At 40.5% G+C, this 25,340-nt stretch overlaps 2 protein-coding genes across 2 annotated transcripts in view; one reads left to right on the forward strand and one right to left on the reverse strand.

Moving 5' to 3' along the window:
• Positions 1 to 13,231, forward strand: part of LOC124253605 (drebrin-like protein A) — a 32,466-nt gene extending 19,235 nt beyond the window's left edge. Inside the window, exons 9-13 of the mRNA XM_046687409.1 lie at positions 4,028 to 4,108; positions 4,631 to 4,737; positions 5,193 to 5,500; positions 7,998 to 8,177; positions 12,672 to 13,231. Of these exons, the coding sequence (XP_046543365.1) occupies positions 4,028 to 4,108; positions 4,631 to 4,737; positions 5,193 to 5,500; positions 7,998 to 8,177; positions 12,672 to 12,820 (825 nt within the window). The 3' untranslated portion in view covers positions 12,821 to 13,231. The remainder of the gene's footprint in view (positions 1 to 4,027; positions 4,109 to 4,630; positions 4,738 to 5,192; positions 5,501 to 7,997; positions 8,178 to 12,671) is intronic.
• Positions 13,232 to 19,636: 6,405 nt separating this feature from the next.
• Positions 19,637 to 25,340, reverse strand: part of LOC124253591 (Hermansky-Pudlak syndrome 1 protein homolog) — a 32,191-nt gene continuing 26,487 nt past the window's right edge. Inside the window, exons 13-17 of the mRNA XM_046687398.1 lie at positions 24,687 to 24,878; positions 23,347 to 23,482; positions 22,156 to 22,269; positions 21,532 to 21,614; positions 19,637 to 20,565 (exon numbers count right to left, since the gene is read on the reverse strand). Of these exons, the coding sequence (XP_046543354.1) occupies positions 20,388 to 20,565; positions 21,532 to 21,614; positions 22,156 to 22,269; positions 23,347 to 23,482; positions 24,687 to 24,878 (703 nt within the window). The 3' untranslated portion in view covers positions 19,637 to 20,387. The remainder of the gene's footprint in view (positions 20,566 to 21,531; positions 21,615 to 22,155; positions 22,270 to 23,346; positions 23,483 to 24,686; positions 24,879 to 25,340) is intronic.

Raw genomic sequence — 25,340 nt, forward strand, 5'->3', positions numbered from 1 at the left:
ATGGCCTGCTTGTTCTGTGTGCTTATGACATGCTTGTATTGTGTTCATATGGTGTGTGCTTATGACATGCTTGTGATGTGTGCTTATGGCATGCTTGTTCTGTGTTCATATGGTGTGTGCGTATGACATGCTTGTGATGTGTGCTTATGTCATGCTTGTTCTGTGTTCATATGGTGTGTGCTTATGACATGCTTGTGATGTGTGCTTATGTCATGCTTGTTCTGTGTTCATATGGTGTGTGCTTATGACATGCTTGTGATGTGTGCTTATGTCATGCTTGTTCTGTGTTCATATGGTGTGTGCTTGATATGCTTGTGATGTGTGCTTATGTCATGCTTGTTCTGTGTTCATATGGTGTGTGCTTATGTCATTCTTGTGATGTGTGCTTATGATATGCTTGGGATGTGTGCTTATGGCAAGCTTGTGATGTGTGCTCATGCCATGCTTGTGATGTGTGCATAATGTCATGCTTGTGATGTGTGCTTATGTCATGCTTGTGATGTGTGCTTATGTCATGCTTGTTCTGTGTTCATATGGTGTGTGCTTGATATGCTTGTGATGTGTGCTTATGTCATGCTTGTTCTGTGTTCATATGGTGTGTGCTTATGATATGCTTGGGATGTGTGCTTATGGCAAGCTTGTGATGTGTGCTCATGCCATGCTTGTGATGTGTGCTAATGTCATGCTTGTGATGTGTGCTTATGTCATGCTTGTGATGTGTGCTCATCTTATGTCTGCTTGTGATGTGTGCTTATGTCATGCTTGTGATGTGTGCTTATGTCATGCTTGTGATGTGTGCTTATGTCATTCTTGTGGTGTGTGCGTATGTCATTCTTGTGATGTGTGCTTATGTCATTCTTGTGATGTGTGCGTATGTCATGCTTGTGATGTGTTCTTATGTCATGCTTGTGATGTGTGCGTATGTCATGCTTGGGATGTGTGCGTATGTCATGCCTGTTATGTGTGCTTATGTCATTATTGTGATGTTCGGTTATGACATGCTTGTGATGCGTGCTTATGTCATTATTGTGATGTGTGCTTATGACATGCTTGGGATGTGTGCTTATGTCATGTTTGTGATGTGTGCTTATGTCATGTTTGTGATGTGTGCTTATGACATGCTTGTGATGTGTGCTTATGTCATTCTTGTGATGTTTTCTTATGTCATGCTTGGGATGTGTGCTTATGTCATGCTTGTGATGTGTGCTTATGACATGCTTGTGATGTGTGCTTATGACATTCTTGTTATGTGTGCGTATGTCATGCTTGTGATGTGTGGTTATGTCATGCTTGGGATGTGTGGTTATGACATGCTTGTGATGCGTGCTTATGTCATTCTTGTGATGTGTGCTTATGTCATGCTTGTGATGTGTGCTTATGTCATGCTTGGGATGTGTGCGTATGTCATGCTTGTGATGTGTGGTTATGTCATTCTTGTGATGTGTGGTTATGTCATTCTTGTGATGTGTGCGTATGTCATGCTTGTGATGTGTGCTTATGTCATGCTTGGGATGTGTGCTTATGTCATGCTTGTGATGTGTGCGTATGTCATGCTTGTGATGTGTGGTTATGTCATGCTTGTGATGTGTGGTTATGTCATTCTTGTGATGTGTGGTTATGTCATTCTTGTGATGTGTGGTTATGTCATTCTTGTGATGTGTGGTTATGTCATGCTTGTGATGTGTGGTTATGTCATGCTTGTGATGTGTGCTTATGTCATGCTTGTGATGTGTGCTTATGTCATGCTTGTGATGTGTGGTTATGTCATTCTTGTGATGTGTGGTTATGACATGCTTGTGATGTGTGCTTATGTCATGCTTGTGATGTGTGCTTATGTCATGTTTGTGATGTGTGCTTATGACATGCTTGTGATGTGTGGTTATGACATGCTTGTGATGCGTGCTTATGTCATTATTGTGATGTGTGCTTATGACATGCTTGGGATGTGTGGTTATGACATGCTTGTGATGCGTGCTTATGTCATTCTTGTGATGTGTGCTTATGTCATGCTTGTGATGTGTGCTTATGTCATGCTTGGGATGTGTGGTTATGACATGCTTGTGATGCGTGCTTATGTCATTCTTGTGATGTGTGCTTATGTCATGCTTGTGATGTGTGCTTATGTCATTCTTGTGATGTGTGCGTATGTCATGCTTGTGATGTGTGCTTATGTCATGCTTGTGATGTGTGCTTATGTCATTCTTGTGATGTGTGCGTATGTCATGCTTGGGATGTGTGCTTATGTCATTCTTGTGATGTATGCGTATGTCATGCTTGTGATGTGTGCTTATGTCATTCTTGTGATGTGTGGTTATGTCATGCTTGTGATGTGTGCTTATGTCATGCTTGTGATGTGTGCTTATGACATGCTTGTGATGTGTGCTTATGACATTCTTGTGATGTGTGCGTATGTCATGCTTGCGATGTGTGGTTATGTCATGCTTGGGATGTGTGGTTATGACATGCTTGTGATGCGTGCTTATGTCATTCTTGTGATGTGTGCTTATGTCATGCTTGTGATGTGTGGTTATGTCATGTTTGTGATGTGTGCTTATGTCATTATTGTGATGTGTGCTTATGTCATGTTTGTGATGTGTGCTTATGTCATGCTTGTGATGTGTGGTTATGTCATTCTTGTGATGTGTGCTTATGTCATTATTGTGATGTGTGCTTATGTCATGTTTGTGATGTGTGCTTATGACATGCTTGTGATGTGTGCTTATGTCATGCTTGTGATGTGTGCTTATGTCATGCTTGTGATGTGTGCTTATGTCATTCTTGTGATGTGTGCTTATGTCATGCTTGTGATGTGTGCTTATGTCATTCTTGTGATGTGTGCTTATGTCATGCTTGGGATGTGTGGTTCTGACATGCTTGTGATGTGTGCTTATGTCATGCTTGTGATGTGTGCTTATGTCATGTTTGTGATGTGTGCTTATGACATGCTTGTGATGTGTGCTTATGTCATGCTTGTGATGTGTGCTTATGTCATGCTTGTGATGTGTGCTTATGTCATTCTTGTGATGTGTGCTTATGTCATGCTTGGGATGTGTGGTTCTGACATGCTTGTGATGTGTGCTTATGTCATGCTTGTGATGTGTGCTTATGTCATGTTTGTGATGTGTGCTTATGACATGCTTGTGATGTGTGCTTATGTCATGCTTGTGATGTGTGCTTATGTCATGTTTGTGATGTGTGCTTATGACATGCTTGTGATGTGTGCTTATGTCATTCTTGTGATGTGTGCTTATGTCATGCTTGTGATGTGTGCTTATGTCATTCTTGTGATGTGTGCTTATGTCATGCTTGTGATGTGTGCTTATGTCATGCTTGGGATGTGTGCTTATGTCATGCTTGTGATGTGTGCTTATGTCATGCTTGTGATGTGTGCTTATGTCATGCTTGTGATGTGTGCTTATGTCATTCTTGTGATGTGTGCTTATGTCATTCTTGTGATGTGTGCTTATGTCATGCTTGTGATGTGTGCTTATGTCATGCTTGTGATGTGTGCGTATGTCATGCTTGTGATGTGTGCTTATGTCATGCTTGTGATGTGTGCTTATGTCATGCTTGTGATGTGTGCGTATGTCATTCTTGTGATGATGCGTTATGTCATGCTTTGTGATGTGTGCTTGTGATGTCTTATGTCTGCTTGTGATGTGTGCTTATGTCATGCTTTGGGATGTGTGCTTATGTCATGCTTGTGATGATGTGTATGTCATTCTTGTGATTCTTGCGTTATGTGTGCTTGGGATGTGTGCTTATGTCATTCTTGTGATGTGTGCGTATGTCATGCTTGGGATGTGTGCTTATGTCATTCTTGTGATGTGTGCTTATGTCATGCTTGTGATGTGTGCGTATGTCATGCTTGTGATGTGTGCTTATGTCATTCTTGTGATTTGTGCTTATGACATGCTTGGGATGTGTGCTTATGTCATTCTTGGGATGCTTTCCTATGATGTGTTTTTGTGACATTATTGTGATGTCCATATGATGTCATGACATGTGACGTCCTTGTATTAACCAGGAGAAAGAGCAGCAAGAGTTATACAAGGATGATGAGCAAAAGAGGAAGAGAAGCGAGTCCCTGCGGAAAGAAAGAGCGCAGGTAGGACTTCCTGTCATAAGGATCTGGTGACAATATTGAAACATTCTGATATCTGCATGTGTACCTTTGAGGTTCTTGGCATGTTAAATTGACCCCATTGTCACAAGAATACATCCACTTCTGTGGTGTCCGTTTTCTATATTGACTTTTCAGACATTTTTTCCAATTCTTCTAAGTATGTAATTTAATACCAGCATGTATGAGGACCTAGATGAAGCCCTCACTTAGACTATGTCATGGTATGCACAAGAACAATTACTATGAATTAGGGTGGTTGGGTGGCCTAATGGTTATAGCGTTCGCTCATCACGCCAAGGACCCTGGATCTGTCCCCACAACGTGTGAATGCCATTTCTGGTATCCCCCACCGTGATATTACTCTAGTATTGCTAAAAGCGGTGTAAAACTAATCTCACTCACTCACAAGAACAATTACTGTATTCATCAGTTTATGACATAAACTTAAAATTGTCGTGTTAAATTCAAAACTTAATACTGCCATCAAACTTTGAATGTATTCAGGAGGCTGCTGCTCTTGGATCTTCCACTGGTAGTGCGAGAGACTTCTTCAAACAGAAGAGTGTGGAGAGGCCGGACGACGGCCCCCGAAAGGGACCACCACCTCCTAGGTAATGATACTTTTTTGGTTTACTAGTGAAATTGACCAACTGGAGCCAAAACTCACAAGCAGACAGCACATAAAAAGGTGGAAATGTATTTTTATTTGCCTTTTCCAGCATTCCAGCACTGCATAAATAACATCCAATTTAAGCAGTATTGTGCATCACTAAGTTGATTTTATTTTGATTGAGTGAAATAATCTGAAATCTATGGAATATAACAAGTGTGTAGTAAGCATACTTCAGAAAATTCTGAATCAAGTCATTGTCTATATTTCTCATTTAATCTAATACCAAAGTTAATTGCTGAAGTTAAATTCATTTTAGTCCAACAGCCTCCATATTGACACAGCAGTGCCTGTTTCACAAAGCAATGGCTGCCGTAAGCCAATGTATGGCAATTACAATCAGCTGAGCGTTATGATAGCTATATTCACTGAGAATCTATTATCTCCCATGTGTAGGAAAATCCGTCAAGGTTTATGGTCTGGAGGGGACCAGGAAGATGAGGAGCCACAGAGAAAGCAGCCAATCAAATTGCCCACTGAAGAGCCGTCTTCCCCACCCCCTAGTAAGCCAGTTCGAAAGTCTGATCCAGAACCAGAACCAGTTTATCAACCAGAGCCAGAACCAGAACCAGTTTATCAACCAGAACCAGAACCAGAACCAGAGCCTGCACCTCAGCTACCTGAAACCAGGAACTTGTTACAACAGAATCTGCCCCCAAGACAAGACTCAGATGAAGAACAGGAAGAAGATCAGAACTGGGATGGTAAAGTTGATGTTTGGGTTGACGTCTGTGGGAAATATATTAAGTGTGTCTTTTCTATAACAGAACTGTGGTGATACAGATTAACTTTGGGATATTTCTGTGTAACTGCGGGGCCTGTGAAAATGACAGAACTGGGGCAGTATGATTTGGTTGTTGTTTAACGCTGCATTCAGCAATGTTCAAGCTATATGGCAGCGGTCTGTAATTTAATTGAGTCTGGACCAGACAATCCAGTGATTAACAGCAGGATCATCGATCTACGCAATTGGGATACAATGACGTGTCAACTGAGCTAGCGAGTCTGACCACCCGATCCCGTTAGTCGCCTCTTACGGCAAGCATGGGTTACTGAAAACCAGTTCTAGCCCAGATCTTCACAGGTAGGGCGATAGGGAGGTATTCAGTATACATCTACAGTGAAACCTGTCTAAACCGGCACCCCACGGTACCGAAATAGAAAATGCCGGTTTAGACAGGGTGCCGGATTAGGCAGTGACGATCATTTTCCAACATGACTGTTATTTACACTTGTCAGTCTCTCAATCTAGCGTGCCGAGAGGAGTGTATTGGATTAAGGGACCCTGATTGGACTGCTCATACCCATGCCGGCTTAGAGCATTTGATTCATTGCGCAATCACTTCTTCCTGATTATCCAGTGTGCCAAGATTATTAATTAGTGTATTGGATTATGGGACCTTAATTGGACTGCTCATACCCATGCCGGTTTGGACAGTGTTAATTACAGTTAAAATTGCTTGTTGGGACTGGAAAGTCGTGCCGGAATACGGAATAGACAGGTGCCGGATTAGACAATGTTTTAATGAACATGATATCGTTGTAAAATGGCGGACCAAAATTTTATGCCGGTTTTGACAGTGTGTCGGGTTAGACAGGTGCCGGTGTTGGCAGGTTTCACTGTATATAACTGTGGATTGACCAATGGACACGACAGTACTTGCTTGATGGAGAGGAACCTTTTGGCGGGGCATCTTACTACCTTTGGGGCAGATTGATTTGTGAACAGAACAGAATTGAGAAGAGCCTTTCTGTCCTGAAACACTTGTACATATACAGCAGTCATCTATTATTGTCCCCCGCCGCAATGCGTACGTATGTTGATATCTCATGGACTGTTGTACCCAGTGTCAAATTTGGTGACAGCATACATTGGGGGATTACGCAGACACCAGTTGATTTGGTCTTCAAGGTCACCACGACACTTTTCAAACTCTTCTTAACGCGACATCTCAAGAACTGTTATAGCCAATGTCTTCAAATTTAGTGACAGCATACATTGGGGGATTACGCAGACACCAGTTGATTTGGGTGACCTTGACCTTATCTTCAAGGTCACCACGACACTTCAAACTTTTGTTGAACTTTTGTTGAAATTTGGTGACAGCCTACATTGGGGGATTACGCAGACACCAGTTGATTTGGTCTTCAATGTCACCACGACACTTTTCAAACTCTTCTTAACGCGACATCTCAAGAACTGTTATAGCCAATGTCTTCAAATTTAGTGACAGCATACATTGGGGGATTACGCAGACACCAGTTGATTTGGTCTTCAAGGTCACCACGACACTTTTCAAACTCTTCTTAACGCGACATCTCAAGAACTGTTATAGCCAATGTCTTCAAATTTAGTGACAGCATACATTGGGGGATTACGCAGACACCAGTTGATTTGGGTGACCTTGACCTTATCTTCAAGGTCACCACGACACTTCAAACTTTTGTTGAACTTTTGTTGAAATTTGGTGACAGCCTACATTGGGGGATTACCCAAACACCATTCGATATTGGTGACCTTGACCTTATCTTCAAGGTCACCACGACACATTGACCACTTTTCTAACTCTTGTTAGCGCGATATCTCATGGACTGTTGTACCCAATGTCTTCAAATTTTGTGACAGCCTACATTGGGGTATTACATCGACACCAGTTTATTTGGGTGACCTTGACCTTATCTTCAAGGTCACCACGACACATCGACCACTTTTCTAACTCTTGTTAGCGTGATATCTCATGGACTGTTGTACCCAATGTCTTCAAATTTGGTGACAGCCTACATTGGGGTATTACATCGACACCAGTTTATTTGGGTGACCTTTGACCTTATCTTCAAGGTCACCACGACACTTTGACGGCTTTTCAAACTTATTTAAATGTGATATCTCATAAAACATTGCACCCAATGTTTTCAAGTATGTTGACAGCATACATTGGGTGATTATGCAGACACCAGTCATTTCAGGCATCTTATATGTGCCCCCCCCCCCAAAGTAGTAAATATAGATATTTAATTCTTTAGCAGGGGGGACATTGCCATTTCAGTGGCAAACACTTGTTTAAAATTTTACATCCAACTTGAAGAGCAGTACATGGGAAACATTTGAGTGCATCATCTCAACAGTTCTCTCATTAGTGAAGAAATTAACAAGAATAACAGTTGGTTGGCAATTACATGCTAAATTCAATGTTACTTCAGAGCCATCAGGGGAGGATTTCTCAACATCAGCTTCCACGGGTCAGGTGATTTCCCAGCAGTCTGCTGACAGCGAGCCACGTGTCATGGAAGAAGACGATGTGGAATACGACACCGCTGGGAACGTCCAGGCTGGGGGAGACCAGGGAGTCACTGCCATTGCATTGTATGACTACCAAGCAGGTGGGTTCATGACAGGGTTGTATGACGACCAAGCAGGTGGGTGTACGACTGGGTTATGGCTACCAAGTAGGTGGGTGTATGCCTGGGTTGTAGACAGGTGTATGACTACCAAGTAGATGGGTGTACGACTGGGTTATATGGCTACCAAGTAGGTGGGTGTATGCCTGGGTTGTAGACAGGTGTATGACTACCAAGCAGGTGGGTTCATGACAGGGTTGTATGACTACCAAGCAGATGGGTGTATGACTGGGTTATATGGCTACCAAGTAGGTGGGTGTATGCCTGGGTTGTAGACAGGTGTATGACTACCAAGTAGATGGGTGTACGACTGGGTTATATGGCTACCAAGTAGGTGGGTGTATGCCTGGGTTGTAGACAGGTGTATGACTACCAAGCAGATGGGTGTACGACTGGGGTGTATGACTACCAAGCAGGTGGGTGTATGACTGGGTTATAGATGGGTTGTATGACTACCAAGTAGCAGGTGGGTGTATGTTTGACTACCAAGTAGATGGGTGTATGACTACCAAGCAGGTGGGTGTATGACTACCAGTAGATGGGTGTATGGCTGGGTTGTATGACTACCAAGCAGGTGGGTGTATGACTACCAAGTAGATGGGTATGTGACTATGACTACCAGTAGATAGGTGTATGTCTACCAAGTAGAGTGTATGACTACCAACAGGTGGGTGTATGACTACCAGTAGATGGGCATATGACTACCAAGTAGATGGGTGTATGACTACCAAGTAGATGGGTGTATGACTACCAAGTAGATGGGTGTATGACTACCAAGTAGATGGGTGTATGACTACCAAGTAGATGGGTGTATGACTGGGTTGTTTGACTACCAAGCATATGACTACCAAGTAGATGGGTGTATGTCTGGGTTATATGACTACCAAGTAGATGGGTGTATGACTACCAAGTAGATGGGTGTATGACTACCAAGAAGATGGGTATACATGACTGGGTGTATGGCTACCAAGTAGGTGGGTGTTTGACTACCAAGTAGATGGGTGTATGACTACCAGTAGATGGGTATATGACTGGGTTGTATGACTGCCAAGTAGATTGGTGTATGACAGGGTTGTATGACTACCAAGGAGGTGGGTGTATGACTGGGTTGTAGATGGGTTATAAGACTACCAAGTAGATGGGTGTAGGACTGGGTTGTTTGACTACCAAGTAGATGGGTGTATGACTTCCAAGCAGGTGGGTATATGACTACCAGTAGATGGGTGTATGGCTGGGTTGTATGACTACCAAGCAGGTGGGTGTATGACTACCAAGTAGATGGGTATATAACTATGACTACCAGTAGATAGGTGTATGTCTACCAAGTAGTGTGTATGACTACCAAACAGGTGGGTGTATGACTACCAGTAGATGGGCATATGACTACCAAGTAGATGGTGTATGACTACCAAGTAGATGGGTGTATGACTGGGTTGTTTGACTACCAAGCAGATGGGTGTATGACTACCAAGTAGATGGGTGTATGACTACCAAGTAGATGGGTGTATGACTATCAAGTAGATGGGTGTATGACTACCAAGTAGATGGGTGTATGACTACCAAGTAGATGGGTGTATGACTACCAAGTAGATGGGTATGACTACCAAGTAGGTGGGTGTATGACTACCAAGTAGATGGGTGTATGACTACCAGTAGATAGGTGTATGACTACCAAGTAGATGGATGTTTGACTACCAGTAGATGGGTGTATGACTACCAAGTAGATGTGTGTATGACTACCAAGTAGATGGGTGTATGACTACCAGTAGATGGGTGTATGACTACCAGTAGATGGATGTATGACTACCAAGTAGATGGGTGTATGACTACCAGTAGATGGGTGTATGACTACCAAGTAGATGGGTGTATGACTACCAGTAGATGGGTGTATGACTACCAAGTAGATGGGTGTATGACTACCAGTAGATGGGTGTATGACTACCAAGTAGATGGATGTATGACTATGAGTAGATGGGTGTATGACTACCAAGTAGATGGGTGTATGACTACCAGTAGATGGGTGTATGACTACCAAGTAGATGGGTGTATGACTACCAGTAGATGGGTGTATGACTACCAAGTAGATGGGTGTATGACTACCAGTAGATGGGTGTATGACTACCAAGTAGATGGGTGTATGACTACCAAGTAGATGGGTGTATGACTACCAGTGATGGGTGTATGACCAAGTAGATGGGTGTATGACTACCAAGTAGATGGGTGTATGACTACCAAGTAGATGGGTGTATGACTACCAAGTAGATGGGTGTATGACTACCAGTAGATGGGTGTATGACTACCAAGTAGATGGGTGTATGACTACCAGTAGATGGGTGTATGACTACCAAGTAGATGGGTGTATGACTACCAAGTAGATGGGTGTATGACTACCAAGTAGATGGGTGTATGACTACCAAGTAGATGGATGTATGACTACCAGTAGATGGGTGTATGACTACCAAGTAGATGGGTGTATGACTACCAAGTAGATGGGTGTATGACTACCAAGTAGATGGGTGTATGACTACCAAGTAGATGGGTGTATGACTACCAAGTAGATGGGTGTATGACTACCAGTAGATGGGTGTATGACTACCAAGTAGATGGGTGTATGACTACCAGTAGATGGGTGTATGACTACCAAGTAGATGGGTGTATGACTACCAGTAGATGGGTGTATGACTACCAAGTAGATTGGTGTATGACTACCAAGTAGATGGGTGTATGACTACCAAGTAGATGGGTGTATGACTACCAAGTAGATGGGTGTATGACTACCAAGTAGATGGGTGTATGACTACCAGTAGATGGGTGTATGACTACCAGTAGATGGGTGTATGACTACCAGTAGATGGGTGTATGACTACCAAGTAGATGGGTGTATGACTACCAGTAGATGGGTGTATGACTACCAAGTAGATGGGTGTATGACTACCAAGTAGATGGGTGTATGACTACAAGTAGATGGGTGTATGACTACCAAGTAGATGGGTGTATGACTACCAAGTAGATGGGTGTATGACTACCAGTAGATAGGTGTATGACTACCAGTAGATGGATGTATGACTACCAGTAGATGGGTGTATGACTACCAAGTAGATGGGTGTATGACTACCAGTAGATGGGTGTATGGGTGATGACTACAAGTAGATGGGTGTATGACTACCAAGTAGACCATGACTACCAAGTAGATGGGTGTATGACTATGACTACCAAGTAGATGGGTGTATGACTACCAAGTAGATGGGTGTATGACTACCAAGTAGATGGGTGTATGACTACCAAGTAGATGGGTGTATGACTGGGTTGTATGACTACCAAGTAGATGGGTGTATGACTACCAAGTAGATGGGTGTATGACTACCAGTAGATGGGTGTATGACTACCAAGTAGATGGGTGTGTGTATGACTACCAAGTAGATGGGTGTGTATGACTACCAAGTAGATGGGTGTATGACTACCAAGTAGATGGAGTGTATGACTAAGTAGATGGGTGTATGACTACCAAGTAGATGGGTGTATGACTACCAAGTAGATGGGTGTATGACTACCAGTAGATGGGTGTATGACTACCAAGTAGATGGGTGTATGACTACCAGTAGATGGGTGTATGACTACCAAGTAGATGGGTGTATGACTACCAAAGTGGGTGTATGACTACCAAGTAGATGGGTGTATGACTACCAGTAGATGGGTGTATGACTACCAAGTAGATGGGTGTATGACTTTGAGTAGAAGTATGACTTTGAGTAGATGGGTTTATGACTTTGAGTAGATGGGTGTATGACTACCAGTAGATGGGTGTATGACTACCAAGTAGATGGGTGTATGACTACCAAGCAGGTGGGTGTATGACTACCAGTAGATAGGTGTATGACTACCAAAGTAGATGGATGTATGACTACCAAGCAGGTGGGTTCATGACTGATTTACTTCTGCCAAACAGATTTGGTAGAACACATATGTACTAGTCATGGGCTCATAGAAAACCCAAGTCAAGATGTCAGTTTGTTCCTGGAGCATAAGTCCACACCTTTGAACAGTGTTCAGTATCTCTTTATCGAGCCATGTACAGATGTCAGCCTTGCCTTGAACTGGTGTCTTTTCCTATATCATTAATAAGAATAGAAAAAGATTCCCAATTCTGACCCATACTAATTGATTAACTCTTCATTGTCTCGAAATGTAGTTGAATCTTCCTGTGCTGTGTTCCCCAAAACAAAACAAAAACATCTCACCTGAACCCAACCAGAACCATGTGACCAAACTGGCTTACTAGCCTCTTTCTCCATTTTCATACAAAATAGTCCTAAACACAACTGTTATTTATTCAGCACCATTGAAATAGTCCTGGTAGCTTTTGTGTTTTCCATCAAGTCTGTCACTGAATGCAATTGGCAAAGGTTATGAGTCTCGAATGCTTTTTTTACAAGCTATTTTTTTCCTATTTAATCCAAATGCTTTGTATTTCCTCAGCTGATGATTCTGAGATAACCTTTGACCCTGATGACATCATCACGAACATTGAGCAGATCGACGACGGCTGGTGGACTGGAACAGCCCCCGACGGCGCGTCTGGCATGTTTCCCGCCAACTATGTGGAACTCATTCAGAAAACAAATTGAAACAATTGTTTTACAAGGAGTTAACAGAATCATCTTGCAGTATTTAAACAGTGTATTCCCCATCATTGTCTCAGTAGCGCTGGAAGGGTCGTTGGGGTACGTATCTATAGTACCTGTGCCGACAATGACCATTTCAGTCTCAGTAGCTGGAACAGTGATTTCTCAAATACAAGTCATCAACTGAAGCTCACCTTGTTATGTGTAATGTTACCCAGAATTGCACAGATTCAAAGGTGTGTTTTTACAGGTTTGAATTTAGAGAAATTATGATACAAAAGTATGCTTTATTAGGGGAACTGGCCCCGATTTCTCGAAACAAACTTAAGTTAGTTTTAAATTTCAAACTGAGTTTGACAATTTGAAACAGCTGAATTTTTAACTCAACTGCATTTATAAATAAACAAGCCAAAACAACTTAAGTAATCTATCCACCAAACTCAAAGTGTCTACTAAGTTTGAGTTTAATATTGATTTCAGTTTATTCTGGAAAATGCATTTCCTGCGTTTTCTAAAAATTGAGTAAAAACTCTGACTTAAGTGAAAACTCAGACTTAAGTTTGTTTCGAGAAATCGCGGCCTGATATTGGTACAGTTTTGAGTCTGCAGATTATATTTTGTTGCCTAGGAACACCCATGTTAGGAATGATGAAAGCTTGTTCAACAAATTACATGCTTCGATAGCTCACCATCATTCATTATCTGAAAGTAGTGTATTTCTATGTGTCTACTGCATTGGCTATACTTCTGTCTACTGATTTACATAAAAGTGCTAAAATAGTTTTATATTACGCTTTTTTCTGTTTTTGTTCACCAGGGTAATAGTAATGATAGTGATACACCTAGTCATCAACAATCAGTAAAATGTGGGAGGGTACAAATGTCAGGTTTAAGATTTCAGCCAGTTTTACTTAATTTCATCACTTATTTTGTTGCAATGACAGAACTACTGTTACATACTGAGACTACAGGAGCTGCCATAGATTCAGTCTTGTGTATGTACAAAATCATGGATTTAAAAATTATCAACAATACGTTGCATCAACATATATCGATGGTTTTACCATTGTAACCTGTTGATATGTTTCAAGCATTCACCATGTTGAAAGTAGAGACAGTTTAGCTGTTTTCAGTGAACACAATTACTGTAATTTGTTTCCTTTGTCACTATAGGACCTTTCATTTCGCATTATAATTAAAATTTTGTCGACATATATTTTAAATTGAATACCTTGTTTTCATCGATATATGGCTGTAATATTGCCGATGCGATGTAAAATTTAAACTCACTCACTCACTATAATTCAGACGTTATCTTCTGTGTTACCTCCTTTTACAACCAAAGACAAAGTGGATTGGGTGGCCAGGCTTCCTGACTGGGTTGATTCATGTCATCATTGACAAAATATGTGATTTACATGCTTATGATTACAGAAACTGGATAGTTTGGGCCAGACTCAATTATACACAGACTGCAGTCATACAGCTGTAATATTACTGAATGCAACCCAATTTGTTAGTTGTTAGAAAGCTACAAGGAAGGTTTTGTTTCTATGGGCATTAGACATTCAAGATACATTGTTTATCAACAGTTTGTCCTGTTGAGAAACACTCAAATATACCAAGGATTCATCACTATTAATAACACTGTTGGTATAGCCCCTCTGATATTAAGATTTGCTTAGTCAGCAAATTTGGTGCTATTTTCCAAACTGTCTATCCTGTTAAGCCTCTGGTAAATTTGAAAAGTTTTTGAAAATGAATACCATCAGCCTTCATATTACATCTCTTATGAAAAAGTGTGCTACCTATACATCCGACTTAATATTTTTTTCTGTTAATTGAACGATCTTGGTGTTAAGAAACAAGTATTTTTTCGTAAAAAGATATCTGATGAATGCTTTCATTGGTGTGTATATTTTGAGTACAGGTAGTTGCACTCATACTGTTGTAGATTCAAAGGGGTTGAGTGGGTGTAAACACACACACATCAGATTGTATCAGTTCCTGTATCGTGTTTCTTGTTGGATCAGCATGACATGTGTAGTGTTCACCCCTTTCATAAGGAGTCCTGCACCCACTTGCTCAGAGGGATCTTAGCTAAGACTGTCTTAAATCTATGTTAGAGTAGGGGAGTTATGACATCGTAGTGCTAATATCGCTTTGTGCCAGTATGCCCAGGGTTCCATTCCATGAATTAATCCCTGTGCTAAGATTGTCATAAGTTTAAGTGTTACAATTGTCTTAGCGCTAAGATTGCTTTTTGGAATAGGGCCCTGGATCCACATGTGTAACTTCTCTGTTTCAAACAAAGACAAGTGTCTTACCTTGGTATGTAAAACTTGACAGGACTAATCATAGTATTTCATCTTTAGAAGAAATCGAAATGTACAATTATGCAGTTAACCTACAAGAAATGATTGTCCCTTGAACAATACCTTGGTCAAGGATAACATCACCTCTACTTAAGCATGATGTTTAAGTGCTATCTAGAAAACAAATATGCCTGGGTAAGGGGAATACACTTATATCATCCTATTAATTGAATATTATGATTTAACTTATGTTTGCTTTAGCATGCATTATACTGAGCAAATGAAGCCAATATGTTATTTGTTATTGATTTATTTTAAAAACAAAAGCTTCACTTCTCGGCTTGCATCTTGCCACTGATTCAATTGAAGTCTTTCTTTGTATGTGTTTCTTTTTGTCAGCTTGCAGCCTGAGATGGTTTGAAAATGACTGAATTTGTTTATGTCCAAATGGTTTAAAACCAGCAGATTAAAGCACATTTCCATCTAATGTCGTCACAATGTGTGAGCATTGTTTACATATATTTCTACTGCAATACATATTAAACTTGTACCATATATTTTTATTAAAATTTGTACAGCATAAGAATGTGTCATGTTTATTTTATAGCTGAACACAATAAATATTTATGCAGGTTTTTAAGCATTGCCTCCCTTGTCTGAAGGATGAAGTGAGGTCAAATGTTCATTGTATCAGTTTTCCAGTGTCATGAGCAGTGTGGACGTTGTTTTATGCAGAAATCAACAATATTCCAGCCTTATTACAGTGGTCAGAAAATATTTAATCTGGGTCAGAATGAAACACATTTAGCCAGATCGCACACTGCACATGTTGCAAGCACCTGTTGCTCCTGTAACAAGCCCAAATCAGCTTAGGGTCACACATTGCACTCTATAGTTTTTGTCCTGTAACAAGCCCCTTTCACATGTTACGAGCACCTGCTGCTCATTAACTGCATCATGTAACAAGCTCATTTTAACTTAAGGTCAAACATTGCACAAGTTGCAAGCCCCTGCTGCTCAGTAGCTGCTTCCTGTAACAAGTCCAAGTTAGCTTAAATCACACATTGCACATGTTGCACTTTAGTTTTGTCCTGTAACAAGCCCATTTCACCTTAAGGCCACACATTGCACATGTTGCAAGCACCTGTTTCTCATTAGCTGCATCCTGTAACAAGCCCAAGTTAGTTACAGGTCTCACATTGCACATGTCGTTGCTCTTTAGCTTTGTCCTGTAAAAAATCAAAGTCAGCTAAACATCACATTGAATGTATTGCAAACACCCATTGCCTACTTGGTCCTTCCAAGCTGTACATGCGTCCCAGGACTTGCGATATATTTGGGCCGAAAGTAAGATGGTTTGAGTGAATACACAAACACTGGATGGATGCCAGTATCTATTTTATCCACTGAAACAGGAACAATTACAGGTATTGTTAGTAAACGTACCTCTGGATTATGTTTGCCAGTTTCCTGTGGTATCACAGTGACATACAGAAATGAAAGAGAAAAAAGTTCTCTTTTAAAAAAACCCTAAGTCATAGTTATCCTTGGTGGTATGCCTAAAGAGTGACACAGTTATCTCCCCTAGCCATGACGTCACAGCATTGTTCTCCCTAGCCCTCATACTTTTTTTCTAAAGAAACTCTTAATAAACCTCTTCTCATACACCTCACGGGGAGGGACCTATATCCCATAATCCAGAGGTAAGTTTACTAACAATTACTAACAATACCTGTAATTGTTTCTAATTATGTCATAAACGTTCCCTCTGGATTATGGTTGCAAGAATCCCACATATGGACGGAGGGCCCCATGGATAAGAGGAGAATAGGGATACCAATATCTTACTGGAAGTATATAATTCTCATAACTGAATAACTATGACTTAGATTACTTCATGTCCTAAGATACCCGCCACCATAATCCTAACGATTAATTGTTAGCTTCAATAACTAGGACAGGAAGTTAATGTGAGGAGAATTCTGTCAATCTAGGAGACCTTGCTAGAACATACTTAAACCTTAGTATCTTTAATTCTGTAGAAACCATATTTCTAGAGGTAGCCTCTGAGTTCAAAGGTTGCTGAAACATCAGCTCCTTAGTGGATTCCGGTAGATTCTTAACTGAGTTCAACTTGTGTGTCGTATCCATAGTTGTGAGTCTGCCCAAGGAATAGACTTGATTCTGAGTAGCATCTGAAACAGCGTGATATAATACATCCAAGTAAGAATGAGCCAAGGCTACTTCATGCACCGACATAGCCACAAGAGTATCCTTAATGTCCATATAATCCTTGAATACAGGAGGGAGTAACGCCCTTACACCCGCTGCGAACCAATTAACATAAGAGAGGATATCTATGGTAGAACGCGCGGCTGTGTCCAATTCCTTAAATTCCCTGGGTTGGCATGGTAACGGAGAGTCCTGATGATTACTAGCCCCCAGTAGACTAAAGTCCTTGTCCAGATGAGGTATCCCAGCTGGCAATTCCCGATTGTGATAAGTATACGCTGGCCTATGGGGAATCTTGGGTAAGTTCGCCAGAGAAGTAGTTTTAGCCAACAATTCATTGTAATTATTCATTACCAATCTCACTACTGATGAATCAGGCAAAGATAGTCTGGGAGGCTCGAGGTAAACAGTCAGAAGAGCCCAATTCAATTGGTATTTCCTGTTCCATATCCTCAGCTGGTGGAGGTAAAGTACTTGGATACAACCCATATAAAAATCCATTTTTTTTCCGCCAATGTCCATCCGAAGGCAGTAACACAATCTTCGGTAGGCCGTATGCCCCTCTGAGTCCGATAAGTCCGGGATTAACGGTAATATGGGCCGTTTCCATGGAAGGCACAGTAACACAACCTCCTTCATAATCAGCTCAGGATTAGATACTGACAGGTAGGGCCGTGATGCCCCTCTGAGTCTGATAAGTCCAGAGGATTAGCCGGCTCTGCAGAACGGCCGTGGGGATAATATGGTGGCGGGAAAAAGAGCATTGTCACGGGAAATGACTGTTGATTTAGGGGCCTAGTGCGCCTCTGATTGTGCAATACTAAAATGTTTGGGCCATAGTGATGATGAAAGAGCATTCACTGTATTGTGATAACATAAACCATCGAGCTTGATATTTGACCAATGTTGTGGTGCCTTCCAAACAGACATCACATTGGCAGTTTATTTGTCTTTATGATCTTCAGTTTGACAAGATTATTGAAAACAATGATATGCATATCATATATATATAAAATTATATTTAAATATATGTTACATTATGCATATTAACAAACAAAACTGAGCACCGACACATATATGCACTGCACATATCTAAGGTTCATACAGGTTTTAAGCCTTAGTCTGTCAACATTTTAAAAAAATCTAGCACACTCTATATTCCTTGTAAGATGTAGAAAGCAGAGTGAACATCACAAATGTTTCAACAAGATTTATTAAAACAAATAAAATATGTTAAATGTGTCATCAGTTGTAATGCTTTTAATACAATCATGCAGTTTTGAACAAGATAAAGGCTTTTCAAGAGAGAGACATTAAAATTTAAGGACTTTTCAAGCCTATATGAACCTGATTATTATTAAAAGCAATCTGTATTGAAGCTCACTTGAGTAACTGTAAATTTACATCTTAAAACATATGGTATAACCCTGTTCTTAACATTGTATATAATAATATTTATAAATAATCCTGCCTTTCAACAGAAAGCAATACATTCTTTTCCAAGTATGTAAGTGATACAAGGAACTGAGTTCTCTCATAGAAATAACTTGCTGTCCTTTGATTATAAATCATTTTCATTTCACAAATATCACAACATCCTGATAAGGTAAAATGAAGGAATGCTTTTTTAGCATCTTTCATATATATTAATTGACACAAACATCTATGAAAGTTATCTGAGTGCTAAGACTTTCAATTGTCTCAGTGATCACTACATGGAAGAAAACCCTGGAAAATCCAAACCAATAGCACTGGCCAAGAAGGAAAACCCAATCATGGCATTTGGCCGGTCATGAGGTTTGGAGATTGAAGACAGACACTAACATATCCCTCTTGTATCCACATTCATCAAATTCTAGCTGCCTGAAAGAACCAGCATGGGTAATGTCTACCCAGTCTGATCCAAGTCCCCATCAAGTAGGGGTTTACTAAAGACTACAAATTTGTGTTCCACAGTCCAATATTGTCACTTGCACTCATTACTTTTTCCCAGTAGTCTTCATAAAGTACCGAAGGTTTTGCAGGGGTGGAAGTAACTTTAAAATTGCTAGTGTACTCCGGTACAGTAGCACATGTAAAATCACTTGCCCTGATAATTTTTCCTCTATACCGGACGATTTCTTGTTGATTTTTTTAAAATAAACAACATAATTAACAGTGGAAAGTCAACTGGACACCGGTACAGTGTGATGTACAAATTTGCTTGCCCGACAGAAAAAAACACTGGACTCGGAAGTCGGGCAATGGGTTATTTCCACCCGTTTTGTGGTCTGATGCGGACACCAGGATCCTCTTCTATAAGGTGACTTGATAATGGCTATCACTGATATGTGTATCTGCACACAATAGAGGCGCCATTTCCTGCTCAACCTCCAGGTCATCGATACAACCAAGTAATGCCAATCACCAGTATGTATTCCTATAAGTGGCGAAGATTGCTGCCATCACAAGGGCACAATGCCCCATTCCAATACTGTTGCCAGTACCCATTCTAAGTGGTCTAAATGGTCATCATCTCATCACAAGAACTTACGAGTGTTCCCCATCTGATGCTACCACCAGTCCCCATTCATATGAGATATGTAGATGCAGGGTTTTATACGACATGCAAATGTGCATCCAGTATTCATAATTGTAGAGAATATATGCAGAAAAAATATTCACTGCATCCAGAGGGACGCAGAATATTATTCATTGTACCCACAACACATCTATGACTTTGCTAAGAGTTTGGTTGTTTTTCAGAGTAGTTACTTGCATCACTCTGCCCATCAGTCCACATGATCGATGATTCATTCCAGACTCTAAAGAAATTATCAAAGCATACAGTTCTCTAAACTGTTACTTCACAGGACCCTAGTATTGCCAGCAAGGACCCTTAAAACTAATAAATTGGGGTCCTTGGGAGCCTCATGTTTGTGAACCGAGGTAAAACCCTGTAGATGGTCATCATTTCAAGATCTGACACCCTGGTCTCATGCTGTCACCAGTACGCATTCCTTCAATAGTTTAGACAGCAATCATCACAAGAGACTGATGGATGTGTACGCCTCCCCAGACATTTCCCAAAGTTTGCGAGCCAGTTGGCGGCAGTGTGATGCGATGTACTGCGGATGAACCAGGCCTACATGCATCAGGTATAGCTCATAGCAGTGCACAGCACCTGGTATTGAATTTGGGAAGCACTTCTGAATCAGCTGTCTGAAGACAAAAACATTACATGTAGTTAGGGACCGTTCATAATTTATGTCTGGGGAGGGAGGGGGGTGTTATTTTGATCTTTATGGAGAAGCATGTACAATGTGACTGATGCCCCCTAAAAGTTATGTACAAAGTAAGTGACCCCCCATGCATGTCATGTACAAAATCAATGAACCCCCCCCTCCCATATTTCTTAAGCATAATTTTTTAATATTCTTATGTACAAATTGATGACCCTAGTACATGTGTACAAAATTGATGACCCCCTACCTCCCCAGAACAAAATGGGCGACCACCCCTTCAAATCATCATCACCCCCCTAGCCATAAATTATGAACGGTCCCATAGTGACTGTGAAATCATATCTGGTTCTCATATTAAGTTGAATGAAGCCAGAAAAACTGTCCAGGTCGGGGGGTGTCACACAAGTATTAACAGGTGCATGCTTTTCGATGAAGTCAAACTGTTTGTTGGATCCAGCTTTTAAGTTTAGTTTCATAACAATGATATGAAGACAGTGTAATATCAACATTATTGTTAACGCACTGATGGAATGTTTCTTCTGATTTTTTTAACAATATAAAAAATGAGGATTTACAAAACAAATTTCATCACTTCTGTTATCAATTCTTTAACAATGGCATGAAAAGAACAAATTTGTAACCTGACAAAACCAGATGTATGACAGGCACTGTCAATATATGGAGAAGGCCTGGTAGACACAACAATTACAATCAATCTATTTTTTGTGTGCACAAAACCATGTTAATCATCCAAAACAGTAACCCATCTTACAAAATAACACTTTTACTCAGCTACACCAAGAGTCACAAAGGGACATGTACCAAGTAGTGTTGGTGACATGGCTTGAAGTAACTCCAGTGTGCAAAAAAATTATCAGACTTAATATCAGTGTACCACAGAGACTCTATGTTTTATGTTTTGCTATGCTGATATACTATTTACCTGAAGAATGTTCCAGTGAGTATTCCAGGAGGAGGCATATCATGGCTTGGTTTATAGGGCAGCTGCACTGGGAGAGGATTTCCCTAAAGTAGAAATGCCAGTATAGCAATTACAAACACTTGCTAGATGTATTTTCTTCTACATATGTTACGACAAAAAGAAATATTACATTACTTTTGTAGTGCCTCAGACAACAACATCAGTCAGTGTTTAGTTTCACAATGTTTTCCTTTCACAATTACAGTTTATGAACAAAAAAAGGAAACTGCATTCATTCATAAACTGATATTTGAAACAAAAGTAAATGTATCCATGGTAACAAAATTACCTTAACAGTATGGCAGATATATATCTGCCAGCATGTACTTAATGAAGTATGGAGAATTTGTGTAACTATGGCAATGCTTTAAATCATGTCACTATCAGAAATTACTGAAACAGTAACACACACATACATGCTTGGAAGCAATAAATGAAGTTTGTAGCATTTGTGTAACTAAGGCAACGAAATGTACACATTTTATTTAAATCATATGAATATTGCAAGATACTGAAACAGTAATACATATTTAAAAATGTGATTGCAAGCTCAAAGTGAAGTATGGAGTGTCTGTACCAACTCACAGTGTTATCTTCAAACCAGAGGAAGTACGAGTAGTAGAAGTCCCCATCTCTGAACATGATGGACGTGTACCCTTCTGTCAACTTCACCATCATCTGTTCCACCATCATCCACACCTACATCAACACAATAAATATGTTAAACTGCCTCAGAAGTCAAGTAAAAGACTGCCAATCTGCTGATGAATCCAAATTGGAAACTGACATTTGACTGGATTGAAAACCCAAAACATGCATACCTGGTTAAAGTTCACTTTGATATCTCATTTCAACCTGCAATGCACGGTTTGTCAGAAGGAGAAAAGTATCAGAACATGTGGTGGTGTGTGGTCCTGTGCACAGAGCGCAGGTCACGAATCAGTTGAAGTTAGGCAACGGCGAGCTCGGACGGTCCTTGGATTGGTGACCGTGTTTGACAGCTTGACTCCTGAGAGTTTCTAGGACTTCCGTCCTGCCCCACAACGAAGCACATGTAATAAATGTTGTCTCACCTTAGGCAAGTGAGTTGGTTCAAAATTGCCCCTGTTCACCCGGTTGGATAAAGTCATGTGACTATAACCTTCTAGTGACTAACAGGCAGCTTGGTTATCCGGGGTAATAATAATCAGGGTGTTAGCTAAGGCTGTTACGATGCCCTCGCATATTTGGTGAATCAAACTGTAGCCCTTCATGAATTAAATTCATTATTCGTGATCACCAGAACCGAATATTAAAAAATATTTATGAATATTTTAAGGGAGTGTGTTTTACTTGAACCATTATGTCCTTTATCAAGTGAGATATGCAAGAATGGAATATGTACTATCCTTGTAGTAGCGAACTTTATGTTAGTTTGCCAAGGTTGCACATGGTACTGTTGACTATTACTATTACACACCAAATTTGAGTGTCATGAGATCACTGGTTATTGCTGTGACAAATTAACACTGTCAACATGGGCATTCCACTTTGTGCATCAATCACTTAACTACAATATTGTATTCATGAATAATTATTTGTATTCGGTACTCAATATTCGTGAAACGTATGATATTTGCCAAATAGTGTATTCGTTGCAGCCCTACAAAACCATGCGCTTTGAGCATGCTTTGCTGCATGGAGATTAGAGCATTTTAAGACTTCTCATTATTATTATTTTATTATTATTAACGATATGCTGCTCCTGCACACAAGGTACTCTGCTTTATGCCCCACCTTGTTTTTAAGCAGACTTGTAGCATCCTTCTTGCCCTTCTCCTCTAGGGTGATATTGAAGGACGGAGCTGTCAACTGGTTGGACTGACGGTCAATGTAGATGAAGTGGACCAGTCCAGGGAACTCATCCAGGTATCTTCCACCAGTCAAGGTCCATGTAGGTAAATATTGTAAATGATAAGGACCTGTGAAGATCCAGGTTAGAATTGATATTCAGCAACCCATGTTTGTCATAAGAGGCGACTAACGGGATTGGATGGTCAGGCTCTCTGACTTGGTTGACAAACGTCATCTTATCCCCATTGAGTAGATCAATGATCACACTGTTAATCACTGGAGTGTTTGTTCCACACTGGATTATTTTACAGACCACCGTCATGTAGCTGGAATATTGCTAAGTGCGGCGTTAAACAACAAAACAAAAAGGAAAAGGTGGAACTGTTATGTTTGTGAAATGGTATGGCTTTATGTAGTAGCATATTAGATTTATGAATTGTTGCAGGAAAATGTAAATTTGCCTATTATTTGCAGCTACAAGATTATATCTCCATTGGCTACCAGTGAGACAGCATATACAGTTCAAGATTCTGGTGTTCATCTTTAAATCGCTGCATGGTCTAGCTCCAGAATACATCAGTGAACTCATATCCATCTACATCTCAAGAGCCCTTGAGGTCCCCATCCCAAAGAAAAGACACTATGGGATAGATCCTTTCTCCGAAGCTGGCACCTAGCTCTGGAACTGTCTTCCTCGACACATTCAGGACATTGTCAATCTCAACCAGTTCAAACGACAACTGAAAACCCAGTTGTTCAACATAGCTTTTGCCTAAGAGCCTTTGAGCAATACGTTGGAACAGGCATTATACAACTTCATTAACTTTATTATTTATATCACAGAATTGGGAACATGAGAATTGGAATTCACAAACTGAAACCATGTGGGCACTCAAACCTAAGAAGTCATTGGCATGGTGAAGAACTTTTTCCCCAATTCACCCATGCTTGTAGCAATAGGCGACTAACAGGATCGGGTGATCAGACTTGCAGACTTGGTTGACAAGTCATCATGTCCCAATTGCGTAGATTGCTCATGCTGTTGATCACTGGATTGTCTAGTCCGAACTCCATTATTTACAGACCACCACCATATAGCTGGAGTATTGCTGAGCATGGCGTAAAACTAAACTCGCCCACTCATTTTATGAGTAGACTACCCCTGCCCTAACTTTGCTCCAGAGCACCACCCTAATTAGATGTGGATAAGACAATGGAAACTGAGACCTTTGACATCTGTCATCACTATGAAAGAGTCGGTTTAATTGATGATGAAAGGATACGATGTCATTGGGATGTTCCTCTGAGCCTTGACTGAGAGGTAGTGTCTATAGTCAGACAACTCGTTCCTGATCTTGTCTCTAAGTATTTGAACAGTCTCTCGGAACCTGGCATTGACAGTCTGTGGGGACAGGTACAAGTAGGAGAACAGGTCCTTCAGCTTCTTCATCAGCTCGGACAGGGACCTCTCCAGTCTGAAATACATTGGTACAATATATATATTGTATTGCAGAACATTATTATCCTTTATTACCTACGAGGGCGAAAATATCGATGTTATGACGTAATGTTTCTTCTGTGACGTTGCGTTCTACATGCAGTGACGGCTATGTTTGAAAGTAGATTTGGGTTTATTTTCCTCAATTTGAGGACTTCGGTAATAAACAGAATATAATATTCGTGCCCATATCATACTATGTTTACGACACTCGTGCCTAAATATCCGTATGTCCCTCGCTCTCGCTTGGGAAATACCAACATTTAGGCACTTGTGTCGTAAACATAGTATGACATGGGCCCTCATATAATATCCTCTATATATTTCCTTTTGTACGATGATGGCTAAAACACCATGACAATATATTATATTATTTTTATTTTAGAGCTTTAGAAAAGAAATTAGTTCTCTACCACCATGTATAGTGTAATAAAGTTAA

This window comes from Haliotis rubra, unplaced genomic scaffold (assembly GCF_003918875.1).
Source record: "Haliotis rubra isolate DU_JTF1 unplaced genomic scaffold, ASM391887v1 Scf546, whole genome shotgun sequence".
Classification (NCBI taxonomy): Eukaryota; Metazoa; Mollusca; class Gastropoda; order Lepetellida; family Haliotidae; genus Haliotis; species Haliotis rubra.